The 12,871-nt window shown below is 39.9% G+C and overlaps 1 protein-coding gene across 2 annotated transcripts in view; it reads right to left on the reverse strand.

The window, feature by feature from the left end:
* PARD3B (par-3 family cell polarity regulator beta) overlaps window positions 1-12,871 on the reverse strand; it is a 1,051,931-nt gene that overhangs the window by 454,322 nt on the left and 584,738 nt on the right. For both annotated transcript variants that reach the window (XM_032637435.1, XM_032637436.1), the window contains one exon: window positions 809-979. In XM_032637435.1, the coding sequence (XP_032493326.1) occupies window positions 809-979 (171 nt within the window). The remainder of the gene's footprint in view (window positions 1-808; window positions 980-12,871) is intronic.

Below are 12,871 nucleotides of genomic sequence, written 5' to 3' on the forward strand. Positions count from 1 at the left end.
ATTTTTAGGAGCATTTAATAAGTATTCTCTCTATATAAGTGAAAATAATGTTTTAGGAATACCTTATGATGAATATGATAGCTGTACACTATAATATATAATTGTATAATATAATAATTATATAAATAATATAATTGTATGTAACTGAAATGTTTAGGGATATCAGCTTTCAAGAATAGTTTACGTTCACACTTCATGTGTATGTAAAAATATTGCTTACGTTAAAAATATCCATAAAGAAATCATGATAAAAGATTTCAAAAATACTTCTTTAATTAAAAACATTTATTTAAGAACATGAAGCAAGAAGCTTGTTTAATAGATCAAATTTTAAATTAGTTACGTCCCAGGCACACATTACAGGGAAGAATGTAGAGAGCTGATTGCATTATAATGATCTTCACAGTGAGCATTATATACATCTGATTAAGAACTTTCTAAGGTAGGGACACTGCTAGCATGTCATCCAAAAAGTATATAAGCATGTTTTACGCTTTAATGTTTATAATATGAATAAAGCGTTATTCGTAAAGTCCAGAGCTCTAGGAGTTTCTGGGGGGAAAACTGGAAATTATGGACCTGTTACCCTAGATAAATTATTTAATTTATATGCACATTTTTACACCTTCCAGTTATACCTAAAATATACAACCACCAATTTGCCACATAAACCCATCAGAGCATGTCTAGGGCATATTTTTCCAATTTCAGAATCAGTATGAGCCTAGTTACCATACTAGTGGTGGAAGTGTGAATATTCTGGTGGCCATTTGGGCAATTTGCAGAAGGAAATAAAAATTTGCATCACCTCCAGTGGTCTCCCTGGCCTCCTCAGAATCACCAACTGGATCATCCCTCGTATGTTTCCTTCCATGGACATTGATCGCCTAAGTGTTTCCATAGCTTCGTGGTTGGACTTTCCCAGAAGAGATTCCCCGTTAACTGCAATCAGCTGGTCATTCACCTGCAGACGACCATCCTAGGGTGGAGGTGAGAAAAAGTGTTAAATAGAGAAAAGCATGGTGATGACATGTGACTGTTTCAGGGAAAAGTTCAAGTTTAAAATGAAAAACGAAAAAAAAAAAATAGCCACTAGAAATAATTTATTTTCCATGGCCGAAAAAGCTTCTGGAGTTTATCAAATAGTCACAAATACTAACAATAATGAATTGTGTGAAAGTGATTTTTAGAAATCTTAGAGCTCCAAACTGCAATAATTCAGACATTTGTATAATGTCTCTTAACCTAAATCTTTGGCAAGTATGCTAGCCTAGCCTGATTCTGACATTCGCTCTGGCAGGGACCATATTGCTGACTTAAGGAAAGGGGGTTTGGGAGCAAAAGAAAGTGGTCATATCGCTTGCATTTTCAGGCACAGAGAGACATCATGCTTAAACGTTGTGAGCTTGAGAGCAGTAATGCGTCTCCTAGATATCATTGTTAGCTCTACTGGATAGTGCTGAGAAAAAAAAACACAAAATTCTCCTGTAATTTTCTCTAACACAACTAAAAAGTTGCTGGTCTGCAAAAGAATGCAGAGGTTTGTAACACAGGACCAATTTGCTATGATGTCTTCCGGCAGAAACGCTTGACAAAGGGGACTGTCAAGCCTTTTGTGACGAGGCTCTGACTGACGAGCACTTTCACCCAGCACCTTCAGGAAGGAACACCGCATGCCACAGAGCACTCGGAACTGCGGCAGGTGGATAGGCAGCCCAGATTCTAGTCTAAAGCACCTCTAGGCACTAGTCATCTTCAGCCAGAAGCCCCCCACAAGCTGGAGTCCATAGCAGTAGCTAAACAAACTGGGATGCCAGCTCTGCCTACAAAAGAACTGGTGGGGATCACAGTACATGTCCCCAACAGGCAGCCTAGGAGAAAAGATGCTTAAATACTGACAGTCTGATTAGGGATGTGCGTTATACCTGCTACACACTAGGGTAGAAGGTTCTTGCTGTGAGGCACAGATGCAATTTTAGGAAGGTCGTGATGCTAGTGTCACTGCTAGTAAATTTAACAGAAATAACAGTAGGCTTGTATCACAGTTTTTCCATGAATTATCTCTAGACCTCACAGAACTCAAGAAGTTGAGTAGATTAATGCTTTTATTCACATTTTACAAATAAGGAAACCGAGGCCGGAAGGTGATGTAAGGTGCCCTAGGTCACAAAACAGAGGCAGAGAGAAACTGATTTAAGTTCAGGTTTCATGAACCTTGGCTCTTTTCAGTTTCTCAACTAGGACTCCCTTTGTTCTTCGTCTCTAGACTACAGTTGTGCCACACAGGCAGAGGGAAGTATTAAAGTTTCTGCAGTTAGAAGTATCTGGGATCCACGTTCAAATTAACAGAATGAAATGTAAAAGAAAAACAAAACAGAACTTCCCTAAGAAATGAGAAAAACAGACATACAATGAACAAGAGGAGCAAGTACAGCTTTGGGAGAGAAATCCTGTGGACAAGTTGATGAACTCTGACTAATGCGGCAGCAGATGGTCAGAGGAAGTTCCTCTGCTGACAGCTGGGAAAAGGGGGAGAGTGGTGAGAGCCGTTCTGGAGCGCTAATGCCCTCGTGGAGATGCACTGCACGCGCCTCCTGCCGCAGAGGGTGTTGGCCCATAGATCGCGGAGGCCGCCCAAAGGTGCACACGCCCTCCCGATAAGAAAAGTTGAGATGGCGAGGCCATGGGATGGATCGATCGAGGAAGGGGTAAAATCGAGCTGTAAAACGTCTGAGTGCACTGCCTCAACAGAGCCTAATGTCCTCTGACTTCCTCTTGTTTTCCCACTCCACTTAACCTTTCCTCTAATTTGGAGCAAATCTGGAAATGAGATTTACAGGAAAGGCCAAACGAGAAAGAAATGGCTTCATTTCTGTTATCTCATGTTGAGTGAGGCACATAAAGGATAAGATTAAGGCTACATGAAATGGGGTAAAACAAAAACAACCTTAATGGCTGCGGCAAGTGAAGTGAGACACTTTACTCCAGAAATTATTCTGTTCTATTACGGCATTTAATGGAAGGAGGACTAGTGGGCTGAATCTTTTGCGGGCAGTTGGGAGGGTCACTAAAAAGTGTTTTTTAGGAGGACTGGAAACAGATGTGTGGTTTTTAAAGACGAGGAGGAAGCAGAAGAGCTGGATCAGGATCCCAGCTCTGTTAACAGGAAATGAGGTCGAGCGCTGGATCTGTAGACGCTTAGTCTTGGCAGGACATCTCATCCGCTATGACAGGAAGAAGAAAGATAAAGATTGAAACTTAATGGGTACTTCTAGAATTGAGGGAATGAAATCTGAGTGAGATCCACCTGGTAACCTCCCGTGAACTTTCTCTGTGAAGTATGGGGCAAGGTCTGAGTGAAGAGGTAAATAAGAGATAAGGAGATGGAAGGAAAACATTTTTTGTAAGATAATCTCTTACCAGCAAGTATTAAGCACAGACTTTTATTTTCAGCTACATTCTGAGTCTCAAGCATGCAGAACTACATTAAAGTAGAACATGTTTGCCGTATCCAAGTCCAAAACAAAAAGGCAGGTCAGGTCACCCCAGGGCAGCTGGGATTTTTTTTTTTTATGAAGACATTCATCACAAGCAACACTGGAGAGTTGCTGGTGTGATAAAAATCCACATACTCTCCTTTTTAGGGTTGGCTGGTCTGTTGCTATTGGTTTTTGCTTTTCCTTTATAAGATAAAGGATGCGTAATTTCATTACTGGTGATGCCAGTAAGTACCACATTGTCCTAACATGTAGAATATAATCACAGAATTCAGAGCTGGAAGGGTCCTTAGAGATCACCTTGTCCAACCTCTTCTGTTTATAAATAATGTGATGGCCAAAGAGGATGAGAAACCATTTATTGAACTCATCTTCTTAAGAGAAGGCACTTCCACAATCTATGTGGAAGAACTTGATCAGCTAGTTAAGATCAGAGCTGGATCAGAATAGTCCAAGTTCTGACTTCTCAGCACTCCCTATTCACTAGCCATTCTGTGTTCTACGAAGATGACAAGTCCCTAAAGGGATCATGCTTCAAGGAAAAAGACATTCAAATCCACCAGATGTCTCCTGGAAGAGAACCTTACATGAAAGCCAGAGTCAGACGATAGAAGATGGGGAGACAGGAGACTGGGCTGGGGGGATGGCAGAGCAAGGAAGCAAGCTGGAAGTGGCAGGGGCAAAGGGGTTGGGCAGGGACTGTTTACCTATCTAGCTATGTATACATACATGTGTATCCAGGTCTAGTCTTGATCTAAAATCAAGTTGATTCAATGAAGAGGTCATTACTCAAAACTCATCAAAGATTCCTCAAAATTGTGCATGTTTATTCTGCTTTGGAATGATTTTTACCAAGAAAAGTCATTTTTTATGGTTTTATTTTTTTCTGTGAATACTATGTTTAAGTAAATACTTAGGCATGAGAATGATAATTCTCCTTAACTGATTTTACATGAGTGAATTCAACCATCCAGGATGTTACCCAGGAATCCCAGGATATTTATTTCATCGTCATCTGGATCATTCTTGCATTTGTTGAATGAAAAGAAAATGTCCTTTCTGCTATGGACTGAGTGTGTTTTCCTCAAATTCATATGTTGAAATCCTAACCCCCAACATGATGGTATTAGGAGGCAGGGTATTTGGAAGGTAATTAGTGCCCTTATAAAAGAGGCCTGAGAGAGATCTCTTGTCCCCTCTGCCATATGGGGTTACAGCAAGAAGAAGACAGCTGTCTATCAACCACGTCTCACCAGACACTGAATCTGCAGCACCTTGATCTTGGACTCCAAACTCAAGGACTGTGAGGGGTAAATTTCTGCTGTTAAAAAACTACCCAGTTTATGGAACTCTCTTTCAGCAGTCCCAAAAAAGACACTTTCCTTCCTACTTTAAGGCCATCAGGCCCCTAACCAAAAAGACCATAACTACACTCCTTACTTTTGGCAACCCCCATAACCAACTCTATCCAACCTCAAGCTAAGACGGAGTAAAGGAGGTTCCCAAAGAGGAAGAAAAATAAGAAAAAGAAGGAGAACAGACTAAAGATAGAGAGTAACTTCCTCCACATTAGGGCACATTAGGACAAATAAAAACTGGTATGAGGGGCTTCCCTGGTGGCGCAGTGGTTGAGAGTCCGCCTGCCGATGCAGGGGACACGGGTTCGTGCCCTGGTGCGGGAGGATCCCACATGCCGCGGAGCGGCTGGGCCCGTGAGCCATGGCCGCTGAGCCTGCGCGTCTGGAGCCTGTGCTCCGCAACGAGAGAGGCCACAACAGTGAGAGGCCTGCGTACCGCAAAAAAAAAAAACTGGTATGAGATTTCTTCTCCATGTCCTGGGATGGCTTCAAGTCTCATCAGCCCTAACCTGGTTCTAATGCAGGAGGAAGAATGGACTAGGAGACAAGGTGTCTGAGTGTTATACCCCCTTTTACTGAACACCAAATGCAGGCCAGTCCTTGTGCAAATATTTTGCGTATGTTCTCATTTCTCAAAACATCCCTGTGATACCAGCATCACCCTCCACTAAGAGAGGTAAAAATGGAGGCTCAGAGAAATGAAGTCAAAGAATACTGTCAAAGAATACTGTCACAGCCAGGTCTACCTGTCTGAGTCAGATATGCACAGATTATGCTATGCTGCTTCTAAAATCAGAGTTCTAGAGATGATTAAAGGCACTACATGAATATAATTATTTAATGAGTTTCTCCTTTGCGCAGTTATTGTGCTAAACCCTTTATATGCACTAGACAATTTAATCCTTACAGCAACACTCTACACTGGGGACTACTGCTCCTCTTTATAAAAGAAGAAACCAAGGATCAAGCAAGTTAAGTGCATTGTTACAAGTCACACGTCTAAAAGCAAATTTGAAGTAGGTCTGGGTCACTCTGAAGTCCATGTTTTCAACCACTTTGCTAGTGATTCTTGACCTTTATGGGCTCTTCTTAGACTCCTTTGAAAATCTAATAAAAGCTACAGATTCTCACCTCTTAAAAATAAATATTTACGTGATAGTTTCTCCACAGCTGCACCAGGTAATTATCTGGACCAGGTAATTCTTTGTAATGGGGAGCAGTCATGTACCTCATAGGATGTTCCATGTGCCCACTGAAGCATATCCATGATTTCCGGGGATCCAGTAACCTCATAGTTCAGTCCCTGATGTGCCTCTGTCATGATTACTGGTGACAGTGCAAGGCTTAATCCACCTCTTTTGGCCAATGTTTTGTAGGTCCCTTTACCTCTAAAGTTCTAATGAACACAGAGGGAAGATATGAAAGCCATGGCAAAGAATGAGCGTCTGCAAAACACGAGTCAAGCATGCGGGAGTGGGCTGGCTAACCCACAGGTAGCTGGCTGGGCCCCAAGGCCAGTCCCTATTTGGCCAGGGTGTTGAGAGGATTAATCATGACCAGATGCTGGTTCCTGCCTCTGCCTGTTTCTAATGGGGCCCTTGGTGAAGGCTTCGGGGACATCGGCGCCCAAATTCCAAACCCTGACTTCAGACTACAGGCAGCATTTCCTTGGAGTGGGGTAGAACGCCAGGCAGGATGGCACCTGACTGAAAGAAAGGAATTTCCTGAACAAATATGTCTCAAGGTCCTAAAATCACTCCATGACAACATCTGCTTACTGTATTTTGGGGGAAAAAAATCCAACCTAGAAAGAGCCTTGCATTCCAGATTGAAATCATTTAGCTTCATTTTCAAACAACAGCAATGAAAGGCAAAAGAATAAATCGAGATTTTAAAGTATAGTTTTTAAAACAAAGAAAGGAATAAAGAAAGTTGGTAAGACTAGAAGCATGTAAGTTCTTGTCTTGAAGGGCATCTGCCCACATGAGTCAGTGTTTTACTGCATCTGTCCTAACCAATATGAATGGCACCATTCTTCCCAAATAAGAGCTCTCTTTTCCAGACACAATAAATTGCGCTCTGATGTACACACCGTGGTGACGTGGCCCACACGCTTCCTTCTCAGCAAAATGCCCTTTGCATTTCTGCTCACCTGTTGAATATCTATCCTTCAAAACAAGGCTCAGCAACTGCCTTCCATTCATTTTTCTTCACAGGCAGAATTAATTGCTCCATTTCGATACCCATGATACTTTTATACTTGTCTACCATAGTTCTTATCACATTCGAATCGTTTATGTATTTATTATGCTACCAGCTTCCTGTATTATGGAATGAGTCTCTGTAAATTTTCTGTCTCCAGTGTATTATATATCGTATTATCGTATAACTTGCTGTAGCTGTAGATGTTCAGGAAGTGCTTGCTCAACTGAATCACTTGAAACATCTTTCATTCAGGTGCTTTGGACCTGGTGTATGTTTCATCTACAATGGACAAACCCTGTAACTTACAAACGGTCACCGTAAGAGATTCCTGATCCCAGGCTGGCGTGGAGATGCGGGCACATGCTCAGAGAAACTTTATAATTCCCAAAGTGAAGCTTGATTACTTTCTGTGTACTAGCTCAATCTCCCCTTGTTCAGCTATTGTAAAATTTTAAATGTATCTAATTCCGTTATTAAGAGCCTCACTCCATTTTATGTAGCAAATCAGTGAAGTCCCAGCAATGCACCATTTATTCAGCATCTGTGGTATATGAGACTTTAATTAAAAATAACTGAAGAGTACTTTTTAGAGCATCAAAATATACATAATCCAAACCATTCTGATATAATGTATTATAATGCTTTCCTTTTAAAAGATCTTCTGGAAACATATGGGACATAAATAAACATACTGCAACTTACAGCCTTCACTACCGTCATTAGTGAATTTTACAATTTCCTCAGCAAGAAGTTTCAGGAGCACTGACTTAGAGTCATCACAAATATTCCTTGGCCTGCTTTGCAGCAATAGCACTCTGTGCTTGTTTCACACTTCTTCTGTTTCCCGTCCTTTCAGTTTTCTCTCCATCCCTTCTTATCTTCTTCTTGATTTTCTGCTTTTAGTTTACTCTTAGAAGACTGGATAATAAAAAGCTTATTAAGGTGTATGTGTTACATGAATCAAGAAGATCCTGCATGAATGCCTGACTAGATTAGAATCTCAGAAGCCTTTTCAACTTAATGAAAGCATCTTATTTATTCACTTTAAAAACAAACAAACAAAACTGTGCTCTTGTCTGTGCTAAGACTGCTAAAAGTCTGGTCTCTAAAAAGACTGGACCCGGAGCAGAATGCCTAGACCAAAGCTCTGACCACATTATGAACTCAGTATCTCCACAATGCAGGTGAACATAGCTTTTCAGGTAAGAGGTACCATTTTCAAAGTATCATGATCATGTTATATCAGCTTTTGTAGATAACAATTTAGTTTTTGATTAGGTCTACCAAGTCATATTTTTTCAAGCCTCCTGAGGCAGTCATGGAGTTCAAAGTACACATCAATATGACACAGAGTTCTAAAATTTGATTCAGCATGATATAAATTTATTTCTTACTTGCATTTCCATATATAAGATAAAAATATGAAAGTGCTAAAAATTGGCAAGAAAAGCAATGATTGATGCTGGTATTATGGGATTTTAAAAGTAATGTTCTCTTATATCTCTTTAAAATTTATTGCAGAAAACCCATAAATGATAAGCCTGATTATATTAATTAACATATACTAACATTTTTGTTTTTTTTCTAAAAAGGAAATTGGTTTAAAATATTTGGCATAACATAGTTGATAATTCTTTTTTTCATGTTTAAGTTAGTGATTTTTTTTTTTAAGGCAAAATTATTATTGGGTATATAGTGATGGTGAATTTTTCCAGGCAGAGTTCCTGCTTTTAGTTGTTCATACAATATCACAATTTTGCGGTTAGGATGAAATATTAGAGTTTGGTTTCTAACAGTTGAGGATTTGCAATGAAGCTGTTTATACACCCAGACTGTATGGTCCTTTTGTAAGAGGTAAAAACCTGGAAGACATGACTACAGGTAATGATCTTTATAGCTCTCCACCAGTAGAAAACACTAACAATTTTAAGAAAAATGGATAGTTGAAGAAATCATTTAACATTTGTGTTCCTTAAAATGCTGTCCTTTTTATCTTCCTTTGAATTCATTAATTATAGATCCACCACGTGATTTACAGATACCAGCAGAAATGGAGGTGGAAATTACTCCCGCTAGGAACTCCTACTGAACTCCTGTTAAGTAGCTTGGAGGCTGTTAAATGTTCCATACTATGAAGAGACACAGAAATTCAGCACCAAGCACCGTGTTCCCGGAAATTCTAGGACTGTGCATATTCTCTCCAAAAATGCATACTTTTCGTCATTTTAAAATAGGGGGATTGCTTGTACCATTTAATTTTTTTTAACCTATTACTAAATGGCATAAATCATGCAATTCTGCATCTCTCAGAGGTTGTATTCCAAATTTCCTAAGCATACAAGAATCAAATTACTTAAATTATGTCTATTTTATATTCTGAGTGCATGCATTTGCAATTAGCTATGTCAGGCATTTTTCTTTCATTTAATTTCATCATCATCAAGTAGTATTTGTTAAGTACAAACCTAGCTAATTAATTTTCTAGAGAATAAAAGGTATTCTTAAATTCACTCTCTCTATTTAAGAGCCCTTAAATAATCTACCTGACATATGACATTTTTTCCCATAGCAAAAACTGCCTTTAAATTTTAATTTTTACATTATTGTTTCAAGGTTTCAATAGAATGCATTACACTTCCAAAGTGAGTATATTCAAATTAAAAAACATCATTCAGAATTAGTACAACAGACTCCATGGAATTTTTATTCTTACTATAAAGGGTGTTAGTATTCTACCTTAATTTTTTAAAAATATCACCATTCTAGTTATATATTTTTCTAAAAGTAATTCATTTTTAAGGTAGAAAAATAAGCAGTTTGTTAGTATTGTCGATAGACATAAAAATGCATTTTCTCTAAAAAACATTCAGTTAAGAGTATGTCAAAAGCAAAGGAAGAGGGCTTCCCTGGTGGTGCAGTGGTTGAGAGTCCGCATGCCGATGCAGAGGACACGGGTTCGTGCCCCGGTCCGGGAGGATCCCACATGCCACGGAGGGGCTGGGCCCGTGAGCCATGGCCGCTGAGCCTGCACGTCCGGAGCCTGTGCTCCGCAATGAGAGAGGCCACAGCAGTGAGAGGCCCGCGTACAGAAAAAAAAAAAAAAGAAAAGGAAGAGAAAGCCACTGATCCCAGAATTCAAAATGTTTAGCACATGAGGATGAAATTATGTTAGGTCTTCAAATTGATCGTCTAGACTTTATGTGTGCTTCCTTGGAAAAAGAAAAGGCTCATTTTTATGTAGATTTTGGGAAAGGAGAATATTTTTCTCAAGTTATTATTTTTCTAACTGCACAAAGACAATATACCATTTCATTTAAAACAACATATTCACTTTAAATTCCAATCACAAAAATGAAATTTTAGAAAAGCACCCTCATGAAATCCTAATTTCATTCCACTCATAGTTCCTAGTTCATGAGAAAGTTAACATATATAGTTGCATCTAGTATAAGTTGGTTCTGGAAGTAATTACACTACACATTCAGGGGCAAATGCCCAGGAAGAATGACAGAAACTAAAATGGAACTATGCACATTTAAGGCATGTTATTATTTAAGCAAATCAGCATCAATACTCTAATCCACATTTGGCTGTTACGCTCAGTGGTCACTTTGGCTGTACATTGAAAAGCATAGCTCAAAGGGATGTTTCAGAGGGCTCTACAAAGGACTCCATAGGCTACCGCAGCCTGAAATGGCAATTGCTGTGACCTGCCAGTAGCAGGGAAGAGTGTCTGGGCTTTACTTCTTGACATGCAGACTGGAATTTAAACATTAAGATGAGATTAAGCATTTGAATAATTCCGAATAGAGTAAAAATACTGTTACTTTGCCCTTAGAGTGGGTGAGGGAATTCTAGGGTAGCTAGATGCTCTTATTTTCAAATAGAGATTTATATCTTTATTAGAAATGACTCAAATAAGAGATGGAATGATAGAAAGCAGCAGCCAGAGAGGTAAGGGGCGGGGGGAAGAAGGCCCTTAATTATAGTCACAGTCATCCAGGGGTTTTACATCTGGCAAGAAGTAGCCTGGCTTTGTTTACACCAATGGAAGTCCCCAGGAGAATAGAGCACACAGAAGCCACAGGAAGAATTTGGTCATACTTTTCAAAGTAGTTTAGTTTCCAAAAATCCACCTTCCCTAAAGGGGAAAACACCTTGAGAACCAATTAGTGGTAGGAAGGGCCAGGAGAAAAAGAGTGTGCCCTGGCAGGAAGATTATTTTGTTGATTTCAGGTAAAAACCTCTGGCCACATGCTAAAGTGGATGTTCCCCATGCTTATCTACCCTCTGCCCCAGGGACACTGCAGTCTGTTACATTTGTATTTTCTGAACAAGGACAGGAACAAAGTCTCAAAACAATTTTTGTAAAACCTAATCCTCAATCACAGGACAGGTGGCAATTTTCTGAGGAGTAACAGTGGATTATTGGAACAGCAGAAGGAGAATAGAAAAATACTTCTCTTCCTCCTGGTTAATCAGATTTCTTGCGAGCAAAGCTTAGGTCTCTACCCTCTACACTGCAGAAAGTAAACAAGACAAATGAATACTAAACATTCGGCTAAAATAAGGCTAACTTCATGATTGATGCCTCTTACTATTTAAGATCAGCTATAAATATGCTGCCCAGTAGTTTTTAATGGTGTTATTGTCTGACTCAGCAAACAGTGTCAAGAAAGAAATTTACATAAATGGAAAGTGAAACCTTTCTGCAAGAAACCGGATGTTAGAAACTGCTTAGGTAAGGAGATGCTCACTTACACAAACATGGATATACATATTAAACCTGCTCTCCAATATCGCTTGAGCTTAAGTTATTGCCCATAAAAAAGCTAAGATGGGGGCTTCCCTGGTGGCACAGTGGTTGAGAGTCCGCCTGCCGATGCAGGGGATACAGGTTCGTACCCCGGTCTGGGAAGATCCCACATGCCGCGGAGCAGCTGGGCCCGTGAGCCATGGCCTCTGTGCCTGCGCGTCCGGAGCCTGTGCTCCGCAACGGGAGAGGCCACAACAGTGAGAGGCCCACGTACCGCAAAAAAAAAAAAAAAAAAAAAAAAAAAAGCTAAGATGTTTGCTTTTAATTTCCAAAAATTCATTTCAGTTTCAATTTTACTTGGAATAAATTCTGTAAATAGAGCTGTCATTAGGAATAAGAAGAATAATGTCAAGTTGGTATCCACAAACATGACCAAGACGCATTCTTAAACATAGCACTTGTCTAGATGGCTGGGCTCAGGATGATAAGCATGATATAAGACAGCTCCAGGACAACAGCCCCTGATGTCTGGAAATATGAACAGATGAGATGAAAGAGCTTTGTCACAGGACAGCACAGCACAGGCTCCAAAGTCAGACTGCCCAGGTTCAAATCTTAGTTTAAGCAATTCCTGGCTTTGTGACCATAGGAGAGGCACTAATCATTGAAATCTGCAATTTCTCCCAATGAGATGGCATGATTATAATGCAGTGTGAATGTGAAGAATAAAATTAGAGAATCCACCTAAAATACTTATTATACAGTCCAGCATATATTAAGCACAAGACAGAATGAATGTTAACTGATGTTGTTGTTGCTATTATTACTATCATTTCCCGTCTGCTCCTGGTTCTGCATTTCTGAGCCTGATTGGAGAGTTTGATAGATTGGATGATTGGCCCCAATTCTTCACCCTTCTCTGTACCCAAACCTTTGCCGTAGACTCATCATGGGTGGACTGTTTCCCTATTCCTTACATGGACCTTGGATTCAGTCATATGACTGGCTTTGGCCACTGGTATGTGTGAGGAGTGACAGCATGCCAGTCTGGAACT

This window comes from Phocoena sinus, chromosome 7 (genome assembly GCF_008692025.1).
Source record: "Phocoena sinus isolate mPhoSin1 chromosome 7, mPhoSin1.pri, whole genome shotgun sequence".
NCBI classification, from domain to species: domain Eukaryota; kingdom Metazoa; phylum Chordata; class Mammalia; order Artiodactyla; family Phocoenidae; genus Phocoena; species Phocoena sinus.